The following is a 26,300-nucleotide window of genomic DNA, read 5'->3' as shown; positions in this document are numbered from 1 at the left end:
TGGCCCTTTGCTCGACTCTCTGAAAAATCATTGTGAGTGGCTGCTGAGCTGTTTCTGCTGGCCCCGGATCTACATGATCCTTTTGGCCTTTGGGATTGGAAGGGGTGCCGCTTTTCCATCCTGGGGACAATGAGCCGGCAAAAAGAAGGGGGAAAGGCAAGGGAATGTTGGGAATGCTGCCTAGCGTGAACTATACATACAAAGATCATTTTAATTAATTTATTTCTTTACACATGACTGAAAGTGATGTTACAGTACATAAGTTATTTACAACTGTGCAGTAATGTGTTGCAAAATAAATTATCTAGAAGGCAGCAAAAAGTACATTGTTAATGTATATAAAACTGTACAGCTTTTACGGGATACAATTTTCTCTTTATACGAGTATTGGCTCTTGTAGTGTTTTATCTTTTTCTTTTCTTTTTTTTTCAAGTTACGTTCTCAGAAAGAGAAACAAAATGCCCAAGATTAAAGGAAAATATATATATATATATTTATATATATATTTATATATATATATAAACCATACGGATTTTACTCCATTTTAAAAACAGAACGGCAAAGTCCTTGCTCTGCGCCACTTACTTGACAGTGCTTGGTGGGGCGCCTGCTGCCTCCAGCGTGGTTCTGAGGGCGACCCCAAATGCCACCCTGGTTTTCCAGTCTGACCGCGCGGGTCTTGCGACAGGCTTCCCTCGTCAATCAATGCTATTGATGCAAAGCGAAAGATCTCCCCCTCCCTACCCTGCCTTGCCCTTCCCCAGGAACCCCCAACCCACCCTCAGGTAGCCTCCAAGGCGTGGTCCACCCGCGGGCAAACGGAAAGATCGAAGCGCTGGAAACAGCTGTGATCGCAAATGCTGCGCCAATGGGGCTGGCTGGCTGCCTCTGGCCAGCCTGGCGGCTGATGCACTGCAGAGAGACTGTCCCAGGATTCCTCCTGCTCCCTGCTTCCATCAGTCTCTTCCCCGCCTTCCAGTCCTGTACAGGCCGCTGTGTGCGGGTTAGCCGGCTGCCAGCTTGCCGGCCTGCCTGCTTGTCTGCCTTCCGCCACAGCGGCTGGGGTGAAAGGAGCCACTCCTCCCCTTCCCCTGGTGCGCGGGGAGGCAGTTGCGAAGAAAGTGCCATTTGTGTTTTGCTTTTGTCTGTTCTGTTTAGGTGTTCCCGTTGATTTTCTGCTTCCTCCTCATCTGACTAGGGATTCATCAGCAAGCGGTTTGAGGGGTGTGTGAGCACCTGCCCCCGTTCTCGGGGTGACGGTAGTGGGGGTGGGCACCCACCCGTGCCAGTTTGCAGCAAGAATGTATCCAGGCCTGGTACTGTCATGCCGGCAAGAGCACAAAGTCATCATTCACGTCTACCATTGGCACATAGAAGGAGGGCACCTCATTGACACAGAGGGATTTATGCCCGGCAGGGTCCATCTCCTGCACTTTCAGCTGCCACTCCATCCGCTGCACCGCGTTCAAGGCTGCCGCTTCGTGTTGCTGCCGCATCAAGAGGCACGTCTGGACAGGACAGAAAAGCAAAGCCAAAGTGAGGGAGTGGGAAGAGGCAGATTAACCCACGGTCGGGTTGAGGTCAGCTCAGTAAGTACCTCTTCTCATACATAAACCTGCCCACAAGTTTTTATCTAATAAGCTCCATCTCTCTCTGTCCCATGTGTCACATCAGAAAGGCAGGCATAAAATGTTCAATAGCCAGTCCCACTTTCAAGCCAAAAAAAGGAGGCATGCTTCAATGGAGGCTGAAGTAGGAGGTTTTATTTGCAAAAGCACTCCCACTCACAGCTGCCCACAACATTTCAAGAATTGCAACTGCCCATCCAACAAGCCAATAATCCCCTCTTTATCCCCCAACCGAAGGGCATCTTTGTAAGATAAGTATAAAAACTATGTGTTTATCATCATGAGGATGACTACATCCTTCTTCCATAGAAGGGCTTTCTGTATAGCAAGCCTGTTAGAATCTGCACTGTCAGCTCAGCCCATAAGTGTGCAGGGGCCCTTAATCTCTGAGCCTGTGGACACATTTTGAACTCTTCTGGAAAGGGGTTATGGATTCAACCACAAAATAGCCACCACTGGGTTGGTGGAATGGTTCATAATGAATCTGCATGCTTTTTACCCAGGTTCCTTCCCAAGCCACCAGTCACTTAAACCTCTGGCTGCTAAGTAAATGACCCAGATTCAGCACTTGCTAGGGCTACACAAACCCTTGCAGACCTTTCAGGGCTGTGTATGTTATGTTTTGGTAGTTGTTTTTTTAAATTTGGGATGACAGCAAAAACACTGCTAAATTACACCAAGAAGTGATCCAATGGTGGTCTGGAGGGAAAATCTCTTGTAAGGGTCATCAAGATCCATGAGACTCTGCCATGGATCTCTCCCCATGTTTGTAGTACTTCCATGGTGCAAACTGATCAGCTGAAAAGGGGAGTGGGAAGTCACTGTTATGTGAATGTTACATCCATGCAAGGGTCCATTTGACATGCTGCTGCTTCATGTGGGCGTCTGTGCCTTCTCCATTTGGGTCCCTGACCCTGGCACAATGTTATTCCTCCTGACCTCCATGCTACCCTACTCCCCGCTTCGCTCACTCCTTTCTTTTCCCTTGGTTGCCAATTGACCCCTGACCCCTTCCCAAAACCTCCTCTTTCTTTCTATACATTTTGTTACCCAGCGACCAGGCATGCTTCAGAGCACACAAATCTGGGGAAACCATGATGGTGGGCAATTGACACTTTGGTTTTGCTCTCTGCTTTGTTATCAGGCCTAATAAAAATGCAGGGTGATTCAAAAAAAGGATGGTGCAAAAGTAAAGCTGTTCTTTTTGAAGCACTGCTGGTGGGAGAGATTCTCCAGCAGGACAAAGTCCTTGCCTGAACTGGGGAAACTCTCTGCGGATACAACAAATGAGGAAGAAGCAAGCTGCCTCAGGGAGATGTTCTGGGATCAAAATTACTTCCCCTTCACCTGCCTGGCTCTTCTAAGGAAACATCATTCCACACTTTACCCAGGAGAAGTTTCTGCCTTTCAAGCAACCACTGGCAGGAACTTGCCTGGCCAAAACAACTCTCCCCTAAAAGTGTCCCCCCCCCCCCCCGGTACTCTTGTGCTGCCCTTGCCCACCAACCTTAGCCTTGCTGCTCACCTTCATCCGGTCGTATTTATCATCCACATCCTGCAACCAGGAAATGAACTGGCGGGCATTGAAACGGTCCCTGACAGATTTGTTTTCATCTCCCTGAAAGAAAGTAAGGAGGAGGCAAATTGGAGCAGGTATATACAGGTATAACTCAGCAGGTATGTTCCTGGGCACTGCTTCTTGAACAGAAGATGTGGTACCAGAGGTATAATTAACATGGAAAGCATCAGGATTAATCCCTGCTCAACAAACAACAAGTTTCAGCAGCCTCTTTGTTCACAATAGGCAATACGCATACATATTGGACCTTATCACACGTTTGGGGGGGGGTGTTGCAGCTCAGATCCGCAATCACTCCTGTTCTAGCAATGCAAAGCGTGATGTTTTTTCACACCAGATCCAGAGTCACTTCTGTCTAGCAATGCGAATTAAGGTTAAAATGTTATGTTTTACCACACCTGGTTGCCTTTCTGTTGCCTTTCCGAATTGAGGGGGAAGCGGTCAGTTCTATTCCAAGCAAGTAATGGTGATGCGGATTCAAGCAAAGCAGAGTGAGTGCACATTATATTACCACACCGGAGGGTTCAACGTTTCGAATCGGCATCCTTGGGGATGCTCAGTGGGGCTCTGGAGACTGTCCTCCTTCCCTGCCTCCTCCTTAGCTGTCATTCTTCATTGGGATGAAGGTCCAGTCAGGGAATTATGGGATAGGTGGCAGGTTGGCAGAGAGGGTGAGATGGGGATGCCAGAGCAGTCGGGGGATGATGGGATGGATGGCAGGGGATCACTGGGGCCAGGACTGGGATGCAGGAGAAGGCAGAGGATGATGGGATAAGTCACTGGGGGGGGGGTCACTGGAGCCAGGATCAGGATGCAGGAGAAGGCAGAGGATGATGGGATAGGTCGCTGGGGGTCTCTGGAGCCAGGATCGGGATGCAGGAGAAGGCAGAGGATTATAGGATAGGTCGCTGGGGGTCACTAGAGCCAGGATCGGGATGCAGGAGAAGGCAGGGGATGATAGGATAGGTCGCTGGGGGTCACTGGAGCCAGGATTGGGATGCAGGAGAAGGCAGGGGATGGTGGGATAGGTCGCTGGGGGTCTCTGGAGCCAGGATCGGGATGCAGAAGAAGGCAGAGGATTATAGGATAGGTCACTGGGGGTCACTGGAGCCAGGATCGGGATGCAGGAGAAGGCAGAGGATGATGGAATAGGTCGCTGGGGGTGTCTGGAGCCAGGATTGGGATGCAGGAATAGGCAGGGGATGATGGGATAGGTCGCTGGGGGTCACTGGAGCCAGGATCGGGATGCAGGAGAAGGCAGAGGATGATAGGATGGTTTCTCTGGAGCCCAGGATCGGGATGACATATGATGGGAGGGTGGCAGGGTGACAGAGGGGGGCGACCCCGATGGGCTGAAGGGGGAATGACGGAGCAGGACACAGGGGGCCAAGGGGGGGGTGACATCGGAGTGGTTTTCCACACCAGACCAATTCCAAGTGAAATCGAAGTGAGCTTGAATGCGAATTCTGTGAAGTCACTTTTTTTCGGTTTTATCAAAATGAGGGGTCACTTTGGAATCACTGTGGAAGCCCCATGGAAGGAGCGCCCATAGAAAGGAATCTCATCTGATACCACATTCACATTCTGACGTGAATCCGCACTGTTGGAAGTACAGTCACATCGGAACTGACCTGCAAAAACTCTAAAAATCTCAGTGTGATAAACCTCATTGATTTAAACAACCAGGTTAGGTAAGCATTGCATAAGTAGGCAAAAACATTTTGAACCTTCTAGTGAATGTTTGAAGCTTTCTTCAAAAATGCATCCAGGGATTATTTTGTCCTTTGCCAACCTGTAATCTTCTTTCAATTTCCATTCTGTTGCCCAAATGTGCAAATCTATGCTTCTTTAACATGTTGGAGGAGGCTCATCTGCCTTCCCCCCCTTGTTCTCTGTTTTGATGTCCATGCATGCAGCCGCTGTTATCTGTTTGTATCTGCTGGCACACCCAAGTACAGTAGGATTGGCTAGGGGAGAATCCCACTTTTTCACAGCTCAAGCTTTATTGCATTGTTTAATGCAGGCATGCTGCTGCAACCTGGCACCCAACGTTTGTGTTTCTCCAGCCCTCTTTCACCATCTTCTCAATGCCAAAGTTGCTTTAAAAATTCCATCTAAACAGAGGAGAAAAGGGAAATGGGGGGCTGGGCAGGGAGGAAAGGATTCTGTAGAAAGGAGATTCTTTGCCAGAGGTTTGGTTATGTGAGATATGCCTGTACAGGCTATAATAAATCTCCAGTTCTTTCATACACTCATGCATATGTGAGTCTGGCCTCACAGAACAGCCTCAGATATGCAGGTAAAGGGCATGCTATTTTTGCACCTTCCATTGCTAGCAGCTCTTTGTCTGGGCCACAAGCAAATGACATGGAGGGTCTTATTCTGCTTTTTCTCTGACAGTCTCTTTTCCCCTTGTCCTCTCCCCTTCCCCCTGCTCAGCCCAAGCAGCTACTATGAGGCAGAAACCATCTCTATTTCATTCCTATTTTCTCTCTCTCTCTCTCCTTTTTGTCCTAGGAGCTGGTGGGTTCTAAATCAGATGCAAGAGATCAATACGATGGATAGCTAATGAATTCATTCCCCCAGGCCTGCCTAGTGCATGGGGACCAATGTCTGCAATGCAGCAGTCTGCTTCCCACTGAAATGACAAGCTTTATGGCAAGCAAGCAAGGCAGCCTCAAAGTGCATAGCCAGCAGGAGGTGCTGATGTCTCAGAATGCTTTGGCTGCAACCACTCTGGCATGTATTTTTTTTCTCTCTCTCTCTTTCTGTAAAGCAATGCTAGATGTTGAAAGTCATAGCTTCAAATCTTCAAGCAGCATTTTCTAAGCTACTGAGTGTGTGTGTGAGAGAGAGAGCAGTTTCAGGCACAGGCCTTCCTCTGCAGGTTTTCAGTTCTTATGGAAGAATCTGAATGTAACACAACTAACCTATCAGGAAGAATGGCCAAGGCCAGGCAGCCAGGTGTGTGTATGTGTGTATGTATGCAGTTTTGGTGTTAGATCACCAGCATTGTCAGTCACGTAAATTGGGAGAGACTCTTCCTACACCTTGCTCCCCATCCCACCACTCCTCTGGAAAATTATTCAAGGTATATAAAATGGCTCCAGAGGCACATAGCCAATGCATGTGTGACGATGCAGTTAGGACCACTTTGGTGAGAAAAGCCTCACTTTTGCCTCCTTAGCTCCCCACCCCCTTACAATTCCAGACACCTGCAAAGAAGAATCTGGGGAGAAAGATGAACACCAGAGAACCGGGCCCTGACCTGATTTTCCAAAGGCATGTTGTACACCTCTGAGTCCAGAAGCATGGTGCAGGCGCTGAAGGGCACAGCTTGGTTGGCTATCGTCCTCGCTGCCCGGCAATGAACCCTCAGAATCTCTTGTTCGCATGACACAATCAGCTTCTCCTGCAGAAGGAGGACATAGGAGGATGGAGTCAGCAGGGAGCAAAGAGATCCCCTCTTCTGCCAAGGCAGTGGGGAAGGCACCCCTCCTTTACTCCCACAAAAGCCCCCAGAGCCCTCCAGGCTTTTGCTGTTACCCGCTCAATACTGTGCTGGAGCCGCAACTTGCCACGGACTGCTTCCTGCTGTTTGAAGAGCTCTTTGAGGGGCTCTGCCAAGGATGGAGGGGGTGCGATCTGAAAGGTACACAAAGCAGAACACTGTCACAAATGTTGGCTCCTTCCAGCAACTGTCCTCTGTCCCAGATCTGCACATGCTCAAGAGCTAATCCTGTCTCGATGTCTCCTATTACAGTAAGGCTGGGACCAAGCTGCAAGAGCACTATTTACAAAGCAGGACACAGCCGGGTTACAATTCCCCTTGTGTGGGGATATAAATGAATAAAAACACTATTACTGCCACTAGTCCACCTGGCAGATGCCCCTTTTTCTGATACACTGGCAAAGAGGTTGTTAATAACTTATGCAGCATTTCTGAGCATGCATTCAGTTCCTCAGTCATGCCCTACTTATCCCCAGACACCTCCTGCCCTTGAATGCCCCCCTTCACTCTAATAAATCTCCAAGCTGTATGTGGGTCTCCCAAAGGAGGCAGAGGTAGCTCTGAGTCCCTGATCCTTGCATAAAACCAGAGTGCCTACCTCTCTCCCCTCCATTCCCCACTCCCCCTACCCTGTTCCCAATATGGCAGACAACAGGCTGCTCTGGTGCCAAGCTATCCTCCTCTTCGCTTCTGGTCCGCTTGCTCTGAAGCCGAGGGGCATAACGCTCAGAGCTGCACCCTTTGCTTTTTTATCAGGAAAGCCTTGGTTTGCTGTTCTGTTGACTTCAGGAGTCTGACAGCTGAGCTTCATGGGGTGCGGGGAGGCCTTTCCCCACATGGTAAAAGCTGTTCCACTGTAGGAGGCCCTGATCTGGCGAAGGATGGAAAGCAGCAAGTAGGGAACGGACTGCTCCATGGAGGAACGAGGAGGAAACACTGCTGCCGCCCACTCACCAGCTGCCTGCGAGGCTTCCTACAAGCACACTTGTAAGGACCTTGGCTCTGCTCTACACACAGCTCAGTATCTGCTTCAGCAGAGTACCGAAGCCAACCCAGCACTTTGGCTTGAATTTAGCTCCCTTTAGAGCCTAGTAGCCCACATCTCCCAACAGGAGCATACTGCCCCATTGCACAGTGTCAGTAGCAAGCCAAGGAGCTGGAGGGCACACTTGAAAGCAAAGCCTCGGTGCAAACAAGGACTCTGTCCTTTCAGACCTGCTGCTGATAAAGGGAGCAATATCTCCAACCTTGCATGTACAGTTCTCATTTCCATCCATTTGTATTTGCTTAGGAAGCTCAATCAGAGCACTGGCCCATAGAGCTCAGTAGTGTCTAGGGGTGCCCAAGCCCAGGGGGTCCAAGGTCTAATTTTTCACTATCAAAAAGTGGTGATTCTCCTTCTTTCCTGGCCATATTTTGTTTCAGCTATGGAAGGGCATTTGGGGGGGCACAAAAACAACCTGGGTGATGGTGAGGTGATGTGCAAAGACCATTGCTGGTCTGCACTGACTTGCAAGAGCTCTTCAGGGTGTCAGGCAAGAAACATGCCCAAAGGTAACTGGACAGCAAGGGCTGAACTTCTGCATACAAAACATGTGACTAAGCTATACTTAAGTTTCCCCTTCTCAGATACTTAAATACAGACTACCTGCAAAACTGGTGTATAGGCAAGCATGAGAGACAGAGTTAGTATGATGTAATGGTTTGAGCACTGGACTAGGACTCTGAAGACCAGGGTTTGAACTGCCACTTGGTCATGACCTTGGGCAAGTGACACTCTCTCACTTAGAGGATGACAAAGGCAAATCCCAGCCTTAGGGTTGTCGTAAGTCAGAAACGGCCTGGAGGCACACAGCGACAACTAAGTATGAGAGAGAGGGAGGGAGGATTTGTTATGCCATTGCTGGGATCAGCTTCCAATCTCTATCTAAAATTTCTATGTTTAGTTCAGTGTAACTTTGTTCCAACACACCACTCTACAAAGCCAGTCACCAACTAGTTCAGCCACTCATGTATTCCCTTCAAATGGCAAAAAGGAGCTGTCAGTCTCCTTACAGACTTTTAACGTTCTTGCTATGTTCCCTTCTTTCCATTGGACCAGTCTGAACTTGCCAGGAGGGTTTTGGTAGCATAGCTTCAGGAAGCTTTGGGCCTTTCCCTGTGCCACAGAAGTATAGCCAAGTCCATCACTTGACCTGGGGCCTCATCCAAAATAAATGGGTTCAGAAATATCTTCCCAGGGCTGCAATATGTCCCAGTGATGCTGGGAGGGTAAACAGTGCCAGTACGTTTCCACAACTGAAAAGCTTATGAAGCTAGCAATGAGAGGAAGCAGCAGAGGATTACTACTCACCACCGGAATGTGCAGCTTGCTCAAAGGTTTGCCGTCCAGCAGATAGGAGCCCGTATAGGTGACATACTCAGCGTAACACTGGGGTGCTTGGGGAGTGATGTAGCAGAGGATTTTCCGCTTCTCCTCGATCTTCTTCCTAATCTGTAGATATTCGAAGTATGGATTGGATCTGTCGCTGTGGTAAGGCTCAATGTCGTCCAGCTTGATGGTGTCCACAATTGCCGCCAGTGTCTGTTGGATCATCTCCCGTGTCTGCTGGGTGGAGGTGTTGATCTGCTGTTGCAGCTGCTGATTGGAGCGCTGGAACCGGCGCTTCCGTGGGTGCTGGGCCTGGGGGTCTTCCTCCTCTGTGACACGCCCCTTTGCCCGCGTGGTGGGTGCAGAGGCAGGAGGAGGGTATTCTTTCTCAGAAGCAGCGGCATTCTGCTTGTTTTGGTTGGCAAGCATCTGGGCTCGGTTCCTGGTGATCCGTTGTGGGATCTCTTCTATTTTGGGGGGGCTTTGGAGTTTCGGGAACTGGTTTTGGTGGTGGTTCTGTGGTTTCCAATTGGACACTCCCTGGTGGCACCTCAACCTGGGAAGGAGGGGCCTGGTTGGCACCCCTGACTGCCGCCACCTCTTGAACATCAGAGCTCACAGTCTTGGGGGCTTGGCACACACCAGCTTGAGAGCCAATTTCCGACACAAGAGCAGCTGAGGAGGGTTCTTCGCAGTTGGCTTCCACCTTCTTGGTCTCCAACTGAGCAAGATCTGCTGCTGTTGCTTCGTGAATATTCTGGGGAGTCTCTGACTCTTCTATACTCTTCAGCTCTGGAGCACTTAATGTTTCTGACCCAACGTCTACTGAAATCTCATCTGACTTTGGCTCATCAACTTGCACTTCTGGTTCCCCAGTCTGGATGTTGGGATGGTTCAGAGTTAGCTCCTCTTTATTCTCTGCAGACCCCAAAGATACCCCAACATCTGCAAGCACAGCAGCTCCAGTTTCAGATGTGGTTGCATGACCTCCTTCAGCTGCCTCAGCCTCTGACATTTCAGCCTCTGGAACGTCTTTTGTCTGCAGTGGCAATTCTGGTAAAGAGAAGGGTCCCAAGTCCAAATCATCTTCTGCATTTGCGAACGGATCAGGCCACGTGACCTGCTCCTCGGGGTTCCCTGGGGCCATGGTGCTGTTCTCCAAGTAATTCTCTTTTTCAAGAGTATTAACCGCCTCCACCTGGGATTCTGCTGGCATGCTCGCCGGCTGCAATGGTGTGTCAGACCCCTCTTCTGGGACAGATTTGGTGCTACTAAAGAAAGTGTCCAACCTTACAGGGGAATCTGCATATGGAGCCTGTTGTTCTGCGGTGGCTACTTCTGCTGGAATTGCTCCTTCAGCGTTTTCCTTTGCCTTCTCCAGCCCCGATTCAATCACTGAGATGGGATATGAAATAGGGGAACTGGGATAGAGGGAATCTGCAGCAATGAAAGGCGCTGGCGTAGGATGTGTGGTATCTGGAGAAGAAAAGGGCTTTGGGGAGTCAGGGACCTGCTGAGGAGATTTCATGAGCAACTCTGATCCCATGGACCAGCTGACAGGATGCTCAGAGGGATTGCCTATCAAGCTGGGAGGCCCAAGAGGTTCCAGGGCTCTTTTTGGAGCGTTCTCCCACTCAGTGCTGTTCTGGTCAAACTCATTCTCCTCAATCGGTGGTAAAAAGCTGGACTCTGGGGGCATAATGGAAGCAGTGGCCTGTTGCTCTTCTGTGGCATCCAAAGGCAGGCCAAGATCGGGTGGGAGAGCACTTTCAACAGATGGGGCAAGCAGCTCATCTCTATGAGAAGGGGAAGATTTGGCTTGCAGTCCTGAAAACACACTTTCGGGAGAGTGGACAACGCTGCCCACAGTTCCTGGCGCACAATGCAATGCCTCCACTTTAGGAGATGGGACACCATATTCTGGTGAGTAATATTCTGGAGACAAACACGGAAACTTTTCTATGGGAACAGAAGGAAGAGGGACTTTTTCCTCCATTAAGTGCTGAACTGGAGAGTCATAATTCGACGTGGCTGGGACACTCTGTTGCCTGAAAAATTTGTCCCCAACACTGAACTCCTCTTCTGGTGCTCTCCTGATATCCACAGACATGGAACGGTGAAGATTTGTGGAGGGAATGGTTCTAGTTGGGGTCTGACTTGGGTTCTCGGCGAATCCGCTGGAAGGATTCGAATATCTGTCAAAAAAGGATGGAGAGCAAGCATTCATAGACATGGTGGAGATGGGTAGTGAATGCTGGGAGTCGGCGCAGTCAAATATCAGATCTGTATAGTCTTCATTGCTGCAGGAGGGGGTCCTGGGTGTCTGCATCACTTCTTCATAGCTTGGGCAAGAAACGACAGAGGCAGGGGTTGGGACTCCCGTGGGCCTGTTCTGATCCGGCCTCGGAGAAGCCGGTAAGATCTCCTTCAACTGAGGGCCGGCTATCCAGTCCTTGGAATCCACTCCGACTGTGGGTTGGGGCTTGCTATCCAGAGACACTATGGGAGCAAGGGGGCCTACGTCTTTGATTTTTTTGTCCTTCAACTGAGTGTCAAGTGCAAGAGGTTTCTTTGTACTCAAATCCAGGCTCCTCTTACGCATTTCTTCATTGGCCTTGGCTTTGTCTTTTAATTTAGGGTCTCCAGACCTATGCCTCATCTTCTCCATCTGTTTCATCCGCTCTTTGTGCCTCTTGTGGCGCTCCTCAATCTCGAGATCTTTCTGGCTCAACATCCGCTCAAAGCTGGTCATCATGAGGTCGCCGTCCCCCAAGAGCTTTTCCCTGGGCCTGTCTTTCTTGTTGCCCTCTTTGGATAAGGTGATTTTATCGTTCCCGTTGCTCATTTTAATACACTCCGATTTGTCCTTTTCTTGGTTTTCCTTGAGTCGGTCTTTCACTTTGAGATCATTAAATTTGGGCGGCTCCTCTTTAGATTTGTCTTTTGCAGAGATTACCTGAGAGCCGTCCTTGTCTTTGACCGACTTCTGCTCCTCCTTGTGGTGCTTGAAGAACCCATCGGTGTGTTTGTCTTTGTGCTTCTCCCTCTCTTCTTTCCACTTCTCTTTGTGCCTCTCCCTCTTTTTCTTCTCTTTGGCTGTGCTGGGTGCGTTGGAGCTGTAGGCTCTCTCCTTTTCTGACTTCTTTGGAAGTTCTCTTTCCGAGTCATTCTTGTCCTTTTTTTCAGAAAACAAGTACTCTGTGTTTTTATCCACTTCTTCTTCAGCCTCGACCTTCGTGCCATAGGAAACACCAAAGCCATCTCCATCTGTTGCAAAATCCTTGTCATACTGAATGGAATCCTTCCTGCTGCCGGAGTCTTTAAACTCATCTGTTTTATCTTTTTTCTCTGCTTTCTCTTTCTTTGCTTTCTCCTTTTCGTGGCTTTTCTTTGAGGATGATGAAGAATGTCTGTGCCGCTCCTTTTCCTTGAGTTTGTCTGGCAGGCAAGGCAAAGGCAGGGACTCCTTGAATTTCTCCTCAGAAGCATCTGCAAGAGAAAGGTTGGAAGTCTCAAAGAGACCAGCAAGAACTGGCTCTTGCCCTCTGTCCGTGAAGCTGTCAGAAGAAATCTCGCTGATTTTATCATTGGAATCGTCTCTGTATTCGTTGAGGGCTTCCTCCTCCAGTTTCTCAAGCATACTCTTCTCTGACTCTCCCCCTTTGGAAGACCGCTTTTCCCTGGTATACTCCTTATCAAGCTTTTCCTTATGTCTGCTCTTTACTTTCTCTTCCCCAGCATGTTTCTTTTCCACTTTTTCGGGAAGCTTCTGCTTGGTCTTCCGCTCCTGGACAGAGTCTATGGAGGCTCGCTCTTTCCTATCTTTGTACTTCTCCACCGAATCTTTCTCCTTCTTCTCTTTGTGTTTTTCCAGCGAGCTTTTTTCTTTCTTCTCCTTCCCACTCTCTGCTAGGCCTTTGTCCTTCCTCTTCTCTTTGGCTTCTTTGTCCTTCTGCTTCTCAGCAGAATGTGGCCTATCTGAAGAGTATTTCCTGTGTTTTTCGGGGACATAAAGGTCTCTCTCGGCTACCAGGCCATCCTCTTTGTCTTGCAGGCCATCCAGCCGGTGCATTTCACCCCCAATGCCCTCTCCAAATTTGAATCCACTCAGGCTGTAGTCATCCTTCTCATCCTCACTTTCATCGGTGAAAATGTCCAAGATGTTATACCAGGTCCTCTCCCGGCTTTTTTTCTCCTCTCTCCTCTCGTGGAAGTCATCCCTATCCCCAGAAAAGTTCTTCTCCTTCTTCTCTTTCACCTGATCCGAGGAACCCTTCCTCTCTTTGTCTTTGTTGTGAGGTTCTTTATATTTCTCCTTTGTATCTTTCTTCTCTTTAAAACCTTTATCTAATTCTTTGTCTTTCTGGTTTTTTTCAGAAAGAGTCTTCTCATTTCGCTCTTTGTCCTCAGCTTTGGATTTCTCCTTGTATTTTTCTGTTTTTAATTTTTCTTTCTTATCCTTCTCCAACGCATCCTTCTTCTCCTTTCCTGAGTGATGCCGTTCCCAGGTCTCTACGTTTTTCCCACTAAATTCGGGATCAGATTTCTCTTTGAAGAATGCTTCACACCCGTAGTCCTTAAATTCATCCCTGTAGGACTCCTCTTGTTTAATTTTAATGTCTTTTCTGTCTTTAGAACCATCAGACATGTCTCTTCGCTCCCTGGTAATTTCGCTGGCTTCCTTCTCCTTTCTCTCTTTAAAGCTTTCGGCAGAATCTTTCCTTTTCTTTTCTGGCAGATAGCTGGGGATATTTTTATGCTTCTCAGTTGGGTCCTTTTTCTTGTCAGAGTTCCGCTCAGTGTATTCTCGCTCTTTCTTTTTAAGGAAAGCATCTTTTTCGCTGCGCTTCTCGTTGTACTCTCTCTTGTCCTTTGCTTTGCTTTCCCGCTTCTTGTCTTTTATCTCCTCCTTCACTGTTTCAATGATGAGTTTTGCCACAGTGTCGTTTTTTATTTCCCTGTAGTCGGTCACTGGCGAATCCCAGCTGTCCTCTCCCTTGAAGTCAAAGGAAGAGTCAGAAGACAAATCTGAAAACCACCGATCTTGCTGATCATCTGAGAGGCTGAACTTTGTGTCTTCGTTCTCCAAAAACTGGTTTTTATTAGTGAATTCTTCAAAGCTGGGCTCTTCTCTGTAATTTTTGTCTTTTTTACATTTCTCCTTTTCCTCTTTTATGGCTCTCTCCTTCTCTGGCTTTGCTGTTTTTTCTTCCTTCGGTTCGTTTTTCTTTTCAGCCTTAAATTGCTTGTCCTTGGATTTCTTCTTCCGCTCCTCTTTATGTATTCGAGGCTTCTCCTCTTTGGGAGATTTCTCCTTGATGGGTTTCTCTTTTTCCAATCTGCTGGCCTTTTCTTCTCTGAAAGATTTACTGACCTCTTTACTTGCCTCCCTGGCTTTTTTCAAGGATTTCTCCTCCTTAGAGTTTTTCCCAGCATCCTCTTTAAACAGCCACTCCTTCTCCTCGGATTTAGTTTTCAGAAATTTGTCTTCCTTCTTGAAGTGCTCCCTCTCATGCTTTGAAACCCTGAGCTTGTTCTCAACAGGGTTTTCTGCCTCTATGATCAAAGCCTTCTCGGGCTTCTGTTTAGTGTCCTCATAGTCAAAAGAAAAGGCTTTGATAATTTTAATGTCTTGGGTGGCAGGGCACTGGTTACCTCTCTCTTTGTTTTTGTGTTTGTGTTTCGTTTTATGCTTTTTGACCACCTTCCCCTCCTTGTCCAACTTTGGAATCGCTCCCTCAACGTTGGCATGGAAGGAGTTCTTCTTCTCTACCACGACGACGGCCGCCCCATGCTGGGTGCGCTTCTTGGGCTCCTGCTTCTTCCGCACGGGCTTTAAGGATTCCAGGCTCGAATCCTCCGACGTGTAGTCCGAATCGCTGGTCAGCCTCGTCCTTGTCGAATCCGATAAGGAACTGACGTCCGACCAGGCTGGAGAGGAGACCGTTTTCCAATTGTCTGTCCTCCAGTGTTTGGAGTGCTGATCAGTAAGGGTAGGGTTATGCTTTTGCGAACCCAAGCTCCCATGAGAAGAGGCGGAGGAGGCAGAAAGGGAATTAAACAAAGAAGAGTCCTTTAAAACTATCCTAGAGTCCTTTACACAGGTAGTACTTTGTACAGAGTCTCTGTCATCCTCCTCACTTTCCAAGTTCTCGCTTTCTGACTCAGAGGAGCAAAACTTATCATTTTTTTTGCCAAACCGAACCTCTTTGCCTTTTGCCTCCTTCTTACGTTTCTTCTTCACTTTGTTTTTCTCCTTCTGCTGTTTGGCACTGGATGGCTCTCGAGACTTGCTGGTCGCTGGGATGGAATGCGTGGTCAGCTGCAGCTTTTCCCCGGCTCCGACAGTGATGCTGCTGTCCTCCTCATCCGAAGTATCCGAAAGGATGCGATGGGCTGCTTTCTTTGGTGTGATTGTGCTGTTTTTAGTATAGGTTTTCACTTCCATCTTGGGGATGGAAATAAAACTGTTTGCTTTAGTCTCTTTCCTGTAGTCTTTTTTTGAGTAGATGTTTATCATCAACCGGCGGGACCCTGTCCTGCTCGTCATCCTCATCAAACTCGTACTCATCCTTGACCGGTGTGATGGCTTTGGGAGGCTCCTGGTTTTTGGCCTTGTGTTTCAGGCCTTTCTCGAACTCAGAGTCTGTGTTATTGCCATCAATGGAGCTGGATGGTGCAAACGAAGGAGCATCTTCCTCTTCTGAGCTCTCTGGGAAAACAAGAGCACAAAGCAAAGGTGAGGTACGGTCACTACTTTCACCTTGAGCTAGCATTATTCTCCACAGAAACCTGCTCACAATACCTGAATGGATAATCTATCTTCCATGTGCAAATCATAGCTGTGGCTGCTCTACCTACACGGTGTTCTGAGAGGTCCTCTGGGATAAAAGGCCAAAGCCGCGCAGGGAGTCAATGGCGAGAATCCATTTGGAGCATCTGGGCAGAAAGGGTGCAAATCCAGTAAGAGCTGTTGCTGTGTGTAAAGTTCATTTGTTTCAAAGGGGACTGTGTCCAGAGGTTGCAGCACTGCCACACATTGGCAGTGCCAATCTATTATTAGATAAACAGCGTATCTGTCTCCCTTGGCTTAAGTGCTTAAAAAGACACACATGCACACAAAGGCTACACGAGCACTGGTCATGCTCAATCTCTCTAAAAGGAAGGTAAGGCTCCAATGTTTCTGCACCTTTATAGTGTATTTGAAAGGGCTTCCTGTAAAGTAGGGGCACATTGCTTATCCCTCTATTACACATGAAGGGTGAACGCTAGGAGAACCATCACTTGTTCAAGGGTGCACACACGCAAGCCCTGCGTGGCACAGGTGAAACCTGGTTGAACGTGGCTATCTAGATCACACAGTTACCTCAATGTTCCTTTGCAATAGCTCCCTGCTTCCAAATTTCTCCCTCAGCTCCCCTCTTGTAGGATCACTTATCCAATGCTGGGCAAAATAAGACAACTCTTCCTTTGACAAGCAATTTGAGGAAGGGAGTAGTGGAGATGCCTACACAGCAGTACTATCCAAAGTCCCTTTTCAGCTCCCCTACTGCATTTGTTTATATTGCCATCCCCTCCCTTTTGGGTCCCAAATCTACCCACACAGTGTACTGTGATGCTCCAGAATGGCACAGATGGTGCTGACTGTGAAAGAGGACAGCAAATGGCTGGGACAGCAAGCTGAAAAAGCACTTCTTCACTGGCATTTTGTGGGCAGGGAAATAGGTGCCAGCTCAGTGCAGATGCACTTTACACAGGTGTCTTATTCCATTAATATTAACCTTCTTGGTCCTCCCATCATCACGTATGTAACTGCTGTGTTACTTCTAAAACTTCACAGTTCAGAAAGGTACACTGGAAGCATAAAATATCAAACAACCCCATCCCTGCAACTCTCCTTTCACAGTTGTCCTGTTATCTGACTGACCGTATCTCTGGCATGGGGGAGGGAGAGTGTGATGGCTCAGCATCACAGATCAATTCTGGCAAAAGATTATAACCAAAATTAGGTCCTGACCCAGACAAAGTGGTGGGAAGCCATCAAGGTCTCCCTCTGCTCTGCTAACTGTAGCATGAAGAACTAAATGTGGAGAGTTTCATATTAACCTAGAGTACTTCTTGTAGCCTTTACTGCAGTGCTTAATGCTGTGTCTGATTTCTCAAAAGGGGCTGTTGTGACCACACAATGACAGGGTGAAAGTGCAACTCTCCCCAGGGGGGAGGTCATTATTAAAGGCTCCACGGGTGGAGAGGGCCACGAGGCCAAAAGCATGGTCTCTCATGCACTTGAGCAGATGTGCTTCGGGGGCATGTTCCTTTTGTATTCATGCTCAGCAGCAGAGAGCCATCACTGCTGGGTTTGCCATTTGGGGAGGTGTGTTTGTGCCCTGTAATTTGGACTCCAGTTGATTAAACGTGATTCATCCAAACAGCAAGCCCTCGTACGCTGTGTCATGTCTATTTATATCTCCATATTATTCAGGTAACTACTAGTCTTCCACGCCACAGACTTCTGCCACTCCTTCACCTCTTACCTGTGGAGCTCTCTTCACTGGAAGGATAGGTGGCCTTTCCCAGGAGCAGGTTCACCATTGTAGGGGAATTTGCTACTTTTAATGGCGTCTCTCCCCTCCTGTTGAGCTGATGAGGATTTCCTCCATAATGTAACAACAATTTCACCACCTAGACAAAAACAAAATCCTCAGTAAGCAGCATCAGTCATGTGTTTTTCTGCAATTCTAGCCAAAGGAGGAGAGATCTAAATTTATCCTGAAGACTTGAGAAAGCTGTCAAACCAACTCACCATTAGCTGGCCATAATGTAGCTCAAAGCCTGGCCCAACCAATGATGAGTGGTACATGGTCTGCTGCTCAGAAAAAGGGAACCCACAACCTTCAGGTGCAAGGCACTTCAGTGAATCCTCTGCTGCTGCCTCCTCCTTCATTGCAAAGGGATCATGTAGTGACTGTGGGCCACTGCCAGTTATTTTAGGCAAACTAGGCAAGAAGCACCACTGGTCTAATAAGGGAATGTGTTATCCTTAAATACGGTGTCACCTTACCCACTTCATCTGTCTTGTTCTCCAAAACTTAACAAGGTAGCTACACGCCAGATACCTAAACACAAGAACACTGTGACACATCAGGATGGCAACAAGACACCAGCTGATATTTGTATTAATGGAAGAAATTAGGGAAGATGGGGAGGAGATGTAGTGATCCTCAGTTGTAAGTTTCCAATAGTAGGAGGGCAGAGTGAGCAGAATTCTCAACAGCAAGACAGCTGAAGAGCAGCAACTGGGAGGGTGGCAAAGCCAACCTAAGAGTGTTAAAAACAAGAGAAGATGGTTTATGCCCATATAATATTCAACTCTTCAAACCCAGCCACAACTGACCTTGTAGTGCCCATTGCTGGCTGCGTCATGCAGTGGAGTGTCATCATCCAAGCCCTTGGTGTTGACCTCAGCACCTGCAGCAAGCAACTGCTTTGCAACGTCATAATAACCCCGGTTGCATGCCTCGTGCAAAGCTGTCCAGCCTGCAAAGGCATACACAAAGAAAGCACATACACATATGACATAGATGGCATACTTCAAATCAGTAACCATTTCACCCAGCAGGGCTTCAGTTGATGGCACTGGGCAGCAATGCGGTGGTTTGCCTGCAGAACCATTTCTAAGCCTTGTGTTAGTTTCAGATCACAGAAGCTTATCTACTTTTGTGTGGTATTTAGCTCATCCATGTATACACCCATCTCCACCATTAGAAATAAGTACAGGAGTTAAATAACCGGGATATGGGGGGGGGGGGGGGTGAACTTGAAATTGCCAGGAAAAAAGGCAGGCTGTTTCTTTGAGATGCTGCAAGAACCTCACTGCTGGACTCCTCTCCCTCCGCACTGCTTCCAGCCTCTTAAGTAATGAATGAAGAAAAGGTATGTCTAACATTGTGACTTGCAACTGGAACTTATCTTGATCAGGGGACAATGCTAAATGCACATGTAGTTGAGACGCACTCAACTACAGCTCTTCAGGGTGATGTTAGGACAATTTCCAATAACTATCTGGTAGCTTCTGAATACAACCATTATGAGAAAAACCTAACTTCCAGTGAAGATGGTGAAATGCCTGTTAAATTCATGACAAAGGGAGGTTAACAGAACTATGAAAGAAATGAATTGGGACTACCCAGTGCATGGGCAGGAAGTGTAGGGCCCTCCAGTTTTGCCACACTGCAACTGTCACCAGCCTTGTAGACAGCACAGCCAATAGTAAGTAATAATGTTAGCGCAGTCTAACCAAATCTGGAGGCCTAGTCTAGAGAAATGGAAAGCCCTAAACTTCAGGTTTACTGAGGTATGTCAGTAAGCTAACATACCTCAGTGGCTGAAGGCAGGCCAGAGAAGGGGCAAACATCTAGCTGATAAGTGGAAAAAATGGGAAAGGGAGAAAATGTAACAGTAGACAATACCAAGAGTTAAAGTAATATGGGTAAGTGGACTATTACAATTAAGAATATATAACCAACTTGAATTTGGTTTTTTTTTTTTTTGGTTTTTTGTAAATAGATGCAGACTCCCAGAGTCAATGCAATGGATAGCCTATTAAATCTTCCAATACCAGCATCCCATTTAAAAGAAATGTGATATTGCAGGGCTAACTAGCTGCAAAAAATATCCCCGAGCTGGATGACTGCCTTCCAATCCACCCAAACTATCTGCCTGCACACTCCCCTGAAACGTCTAATCCAGGTCAATCTGGCAAACGTAATCAGGCAGGCGCCAACGTGTTTCCTATAAATGCCCAGCCAAGGAACAAATCTGACCCTTCTCTCTCCACCGCCTGCTTTCATTTTCAGAGTGGTTACCTGCGAAGTCTTTCACGTTGACATCCGCACCCTCGATAATGAGTTCTTTGATACGTCTGGCATCCCCACGAATAGCCGCCCGGTGCAGCCGGGTCTCTCCACGCTCATTTCGCTTGTTTACTTTATCTTTGGTTTTGGAGGCAGAATTAGGAGTTCCCTTCTGACAAACTGTAGACTGAGAGGGATGCTTTGGTGTTGTATCTACTGCTGGCAGGAAGGAAGGAGGGAAAGCACATATGAAGGAGGAGCTCACTTCAAACCCCAAGCCCCAAAGCCTTTAGAGGGAGCTCTTGCCATACAGTTACTCTCCTGCCTTCCAGCAGAGGTGACTGCTTCTGGGGAATGGAGGAGGGAGAGGGGGAGTTAATCTTCTGAAGCAAAGGAATGCCTTTGCACGCACAATGGAGACATTATTGGAAGACTGTGATTAAGCAAAGACGGTAGAAAGCAGCTGGGGCTCCTCTCCAGAAAGAAGGAGCCCAGGATCTACCAAGGGAGGAAGAGAAGTCTCTGTTCACCAGCTGCAAGGATACAAACCTGGGGAAACTGATGGCACACCAAGCAGACTTTTGCAGCAGCTAAGCTCTAGGGAGGACAACAAGGCCTAGTGTGACATTAATAAACACATATGGTCTTGCTTACACACCTGGACTGTTTGCTGACTCCTCCGCTGTCATCTGCATAAGAAGGGCAACCTGCTGGCGCTCAGACAGTGGATAACCTGCCCGGATTCCTGAAAGCCCCATGCCAAAGAGGAGGCTGGGCTTCCGAGTTGCAGGCTCTTTTTTAATCCTCTTCCGCTCAGGACCCTGCTTTTCTGTGAAATCAAGACACAGGACAAAATGGAATCATTTTTGCAACTGAAATGAACTCTTTCCAAGCACATTTATTAACAAAGGCTTCTTCTGCAGAGTTTGCCCCAGCCCCACAGTAGAGTGGGAAACAGATTTTGAGCTTTATCTCTTGAGACGATTCTTTTAAGACTCTCCACAGTAAAAGTTTTAGGCTTTAAAAAAAAAGTATACCCCTCTTTCCACTGTTAAAAATATTGCTCAAGAGAGGCTACAACATGAATAAAGTAACAAAATTCACAGCTAAGGAAAGCCTTTATTAGGACCAACCAAAATGCCACAGATGCCAGCCTGATTCTTCATCAGATCAGGTGATACAAAAAATAGGGCATGGCAAAAGAAATGAAAAAGTCCAAGCATTAAGGCTGGATGGCGAGGCCTTGAGGTCTACTCATATCAGTGCATTTTCATCTTCTTTTGAAACAGCCAGGAAAAGCATACAGGTAAGCTCTCCCTTGCACTGGGCTGGAAAGGTGTGTTCTTTCTGGTAGGGCTTACTGACAGGTTAAAATGAGGTTGTGCTGCTCCAAAACTGGGAGGGCTGTGTGCGTGTGTTACTCCTGCGCCCCGTCGTTTGTGGTGTCAATCCTGCTTGGCATCTGGCTTCCAAAACACTCCTTCCCTACACTGTTCAGGCCACCCTATTTTAAGGGTTGCATCAGTCTCACAGCAGGAGTTAATAAACCACACAGGTATGCTCCAGACAGTTTGGCAGTTCAGCTGCTCTTGAGATAAAGAATACACAGCTGCTCCTTCTGCATACAGAGCTGCGGCATTACAATAAGACAAAACCAACATACACACATAGTTGCCTTGTTTCCCGTTCAAGAGCAAAGGGCTAGTTGTGTCACTAGTTCATTCTGGGGAGAAAAGGCTTCTGGCACTGAGGAGCTTCCGCTTTGACCAACTGAACTCGAAGAGGTGCTCCTTGTCCAGGAGCAAAATGGCTGCTCACCTGCCCCACTTTCTGTTTTAAGCGGGGTGCATTCTATATTGTGACCCTGACTTGGAGGAATGGGAAACTTCATTAGCCTACAAGGCGACCTTCTCTCAGACCCATGACATTGCCAACATCTTCAGGAGCCCCACGGCAGTAGCAGCCTTCAGGAGTGGATGGATGACTAACCTCCAGCCCTCTCCCTTGCCCCATTGCAAGACCTGACAAAGTGATTTGCTGCCCCATTTTCTTTCCTAAGCCTCCTCCTCCTCTGGCTCCTTGTAGATTCCAGTGGGGAGCTGGATTAGATTTCCCTCTCTTCAGCAGCTTTCTAATTTCTTCCTCTCCAGAACCGTTATGTTTTTCCATAGCCCCTGAAAATTAATGTGCCCATTTCAGGTTCAGCCCCTTGTTCAGGTGCTAACTTGTTATAGCAAACACTAAAAATGCAAGTTAATACACTGCTGCTCTTTCTGGTCATTTAAGTCTGTAGCTGCAACATCCCACACGGTTGCCAGATTCAGCAAAGGTTTTGTGCTTACTGCATCAAGGGTTTAAAAATGAACTGTAATTGTAAAATGCACAGAAGCATTTTCAGGTTGATTCCTCTCTGAGTGTGCATATTTATTTATTGAATTTACACTCCACTTTCCCTCCTAAAATGGGATTCAAAGCAGCTCACAGTATAAATTAGGACAAAATAACTAAAACAATGTGCATTCAAAAACAAGAAAGCTGTAGCCTAGCATTCTAAAAAGGATTTTGGTGGCTGGCTTTTACTTGTCTACAGACAGCCTCCAAATCTCAAATAGTTACTTATTTAGAGAAGGACACACAACGTGGATGGGCCCAAACTCTTGCCACAAACCCACATGCCAACTCTGCCCACACTTCGACTTGGGAAATGTCATCTAATGTCAGGACCTAGTCACGTAACCCACAATATTAGAGGAACTTTTGCTTGCTCATTCTCAGTCTAGTGTAATATGTGCCATCCTCTGTCAGCAATGCCCTTCAGTGCTCTACAGTGGGCAAACAGGACAGTCTCTAAGCCAGAGGATAAATGGACATAAATCAGACTTTATGAATGGGAATATATAAAAACCAGTTGGAGAACACTTCAGTCTTTCCATCTGAGACCTCAGAACAGCAGTTCTTCAATAACAACACTTCAAAGGGCAACAGGAAAGAAGCAGGAGAACTGGGATATATCTGCAAACTCCAGTACATTTGACAGTGGACTGAACAGAGACAATGGTTTTCTGGCACACTATACATATTATATACACACTATACATATTAGCATGTTGAGAAGCTGGAGCATGTCCAAAGGAGGGCGACCAAAATGGTGAAGGGTCCAGAAACCATGCCTTATGAGGAGAGACTTAGGGAGCTGGGTATGTTTAGCCTGGAGAAGAGACGATTAAGAGGTGCTATGATAGCCCTCTTTAAGTATTTGAAGGGATGTCATATTGAGGAGGTGAAAGGACAGGCCCAACACCACTGGGCCTGAAGAGGAAGAGCCCTCCCCTCCCTCCTTCCAACTGTCATCTTCTGGCCTTAGAGGGAGTGAAAGGACAGGCCCAACGCCATCGGGCCCGGCTTCAATTAAGAAAAAGAGTCCCCCCTCCAGTCCATCTGCCTTGGTCCAGGCCTCAGAGGGAAAGAAGAATGCTGGACCTGATCCCCTTCTCTTTTTGTGTTGTGTCTTTTTAGATTGTAAGCCTGAGAGCAGGGAACCATCTATTATCTCCTCTGTTGTAAACCTCCCGGATTCCCAGTGATTGGGCAGCATATAAATAAATCCTATTATTATTATTATTATATTGAGGAGGGAGCAAGCTTGCTTTCTGCTGCTGCAGAGAAGAGGACATGGAGCAATGGATGCTAGCTCCAGGAAAAGAGATTCCACCTCAACATTAGGAGGAACATCCTGACAGTAAGAGCTGTTTGACATTGGAGCACATTACTTTGGAGGTCTTTAAACAGAGGCTGGATGGCTGTCTGTCAGGGATGCTTTGTTTGTGAGTTCCTGTATGGCAGAATAGGGTTGGACTGGATGGCCCTTGAGGTCTCCTCCAACTCTATAATTCTAGTTAACACCTCATTTTATCACAACTCCCTTCTGGTTCCCAGCCAGCATCATACTACATTCCAAGAATTCCCTCCATCATTCGTGTAGTTTATCTGCTCATCTTGCTTTAGGCAATATCTCTCCTCCCAATTTATTTTATTTATTTAATTGCCAATGACCGTCTTTAAAACTGAACTTGTCACTTCATCATCATCATCATCCCCACAAGTTTTGCATTTCTGCTACTATTCACACACACATCCCTACCTGCTCACTCACGAGTATAAATGTCTGTGCACAGGCTCTGCCCTTCACTCCATACATCTGTCTCAGTCTGTGAAAGCTTATGCTACAACCTTCTTTCTCTCCATTTCCAAGATCCCTTTGCATCCTAAAATACATTGATTATGGACTGACCGTTGCAGGATAAGCCACAGATTTATTTAATCACAAACCTAGGTAGACCTCCAGCAACATCCATGATCTTATTCTCAAGTCAGCAAAGAGGAATTGTACAGTGTGACTCATAAATTTAAGAAAACATATGTGTCTCCATTCCTCATGGTTTGTGAAAAAAGAGGCACAGTCATTGTTACACACATCACATGATCCACTTGCAAACATTACTGTTTTCCATGGAGCTTTTCCTCCTAATACTTTTTTCATGCCAGGCAGAATAAAAGCCTAGCCCTGACAAGCCTAAATATGCTTTAGTAACACCAGAATATGTCAGAAGAGCCTCAGGGAACGAGGCAGCAGAGGAGTAAAAGAAGCCCTCTGAGCATGCCCTAATGGAGACAGTTTTAACACAAACCATGATTTAAGGCTCAAGGGGGGGGGGGGACGGGACCCCATACAACCACATCAAACGCCGCACTGTTCTTACACCAGACACATTGGTGCCAACTTGTTTTGAGTGGCTTAGGAGGTGAGTGACATAAGCATTAGCTAAAGCAACGGCTCTCTGTGCCAGAAGGTTTTGTCCGACATCAGCATTGGACCACTTTGAGCCCCATTAGCCATCGTTCAGAGAAAAGGCAGGCAGACATGGCCCCGAGAAGCCCAAATGAAGTACACAGATACACAGACAGCCATTCTCAAATCCAAGCAGCTGCTATGGTCCTTCAGAGGTGCTCTTTTTTGGAACGGAAAAAAAAGCATAACATTTTTGCCTAGGAAATGCGTTCTGCAAGTTAAGAAGAAATGCAATTATTTAACTGATCATGCTGACTTAACAGAAAACATTTTTAAATCTTTGCTACTGCACTCTTAAGATTTAGAAATGCACTGCTTCCAACCAAGGAGGCTTCCTTGCCTCTAACAATTTGTCCAGCCTAACAAGTCTGTGTCTGTCAGCAGGAGGTAACCATTAAGGATTTTTGACGTCAGAGTAGGGCTGGAAGAATGCTGCTCCTATGAGCAGGAAACCCCTGGATTGCTATCTCAAGGTATCTGGCTTTTAAAAACAGAACAAAACTGGAGTCCTACAGTATAAGAATTTGTCAAATCTCCACAGTGCAGATAGAGAAGGAGTCCCTTCCCCTAACTTCAAACCCAAACAAGGTGAGATCTAATGCCACCATCATGGTTAATGCAGTGGACCATGGATATCAATGAACCCAGATTAAGTGATGGGTTCACACACTCCTCTTCTCTTCCCCTCATGTAGAGGAGCAACTCTGTTGGATAAGCATTATTTAAACAAACAAATTCAAAACACCTCGGTTCCATGGTTTTAAATCAGAGATCTTGGTTTCAAAGAACTCAGCTTCAAACATGGGGTCAAAAGCCGGTTTGTGCAACCACGGTTTTAACCCAAACTCCTGGGTCAAACGTAATGCTAAGCTGAGATTCTTTGGAGGTTTAAATGTAAACTCCACTGAAGAGGGAGCAGCACATGCACCTAATGCTTTGCTCAGGTTCACGGAGGCTCTTCTGTCAACACAATGCAAAGCCTTATGTGCAAACAGAGCCAATGTAAGCAGGTCTCAAACTGGTCAATGCTGGTGGCTAAGAAAGGAGCCTCAAGCTGAAACTAACTGACACTAAATTGGAGTCTCAGTGTGCTTACATGGCAAAGAGAAACAGGAATGCAACTCAGCCACTTAGGACAAATTGTATTATCTGGAAACCCACATCTCTCCATATGACCTGGGCTGAGTCTTATGATCTTTGGGGAAGGGTTTTCTCTCTCACTCACCACCTTCACAGTTTTGCTTGGACACAGGGCATGGGAAAGGGCCTCCTTGGTGGATATTCCCCGGTTAAGGAACTCCCTTCTGCTCTCTTTTTGCCAGCAAAGCCCTTCTTATTTATGGTAAACATGTCTGGTCAGAGCAGAAGGCTGCTGACTGTATTTTTAATATGTAATAATACAGTATTACATACATATACAATGTATATTATACAATAATATATATTGTATTTTATTCATTATTATTATTATTATTATTATTATTATTATTATTATTATTATTATTATTA

General features: G+C 47.0%; 1 protein-coding gene across 1 annotated transcript in view; it reads right to left on the bottom strand.

Moving 5' to 3' along the window:
- Nucleotides 1–205: 205 nt before the first annotated feature.
- ANKRD11 (ankyrin repeat domain 11) overlaps nucleotides 206–26,300 on the bottom strand; it is a 163,078-nt gene continuing 136,983 nt past the window's right edge. Inside the window, 11 exon segments of the mRNA XM_042438040.1 lie at nucleotides 206–1,508; nucleotides 3,154–3,246; nucleotides 6,476–6,619; nucleotides 6,754–6,852; nucleotides 9,072–9,569; nucleotides 9,571–15,591; nucleotides 15,593–15,801; nucleotides 17,624–17,771; nucleotides 18,484–18,626; nucleotides 19,955–20,158; nucleotides 20,601–20,771. Of these exon segments, the coding sequence (XP_042293974.1) occupies nucleotides 1,323–1,508; nucleotides 3,154–3,246; nucleotides 6,476–6,619; nucleotides 6,754–6,852; nucleotides 9,072–9,569; nucleotides 9,571–15,591; nucleotides 15,593–15,801; nucleotides 17,624–17,771; nucleotides 18,484–18,626; nucleotides 19,955–20,158; nucleotides 20,601–20,771 (7,916 nt within the window). The 3' untranslated portion in view covers nucleotides 206–1,322.

The sequence above is a fragment of the Sceloporus undulatus genome, chromosome 8 (genome assembly GCF_019175285.1).
Source record: "Sceloporus undulatus isolate JIND9_A2432 ecotype Alabama chromosome 8, SceUnd_v1.1, whole genome shotgun sequence".
Taxonomy (NCBI): Eukaryota; Metazoa; Chordata; class Lepidosauria; order Squamata; family Phrynosomatidae; genus Sceloporus; species Sceloporus undulatus.
This window is presented reverse-complemented; position numbering and strand designations above follow the sequence as displayed.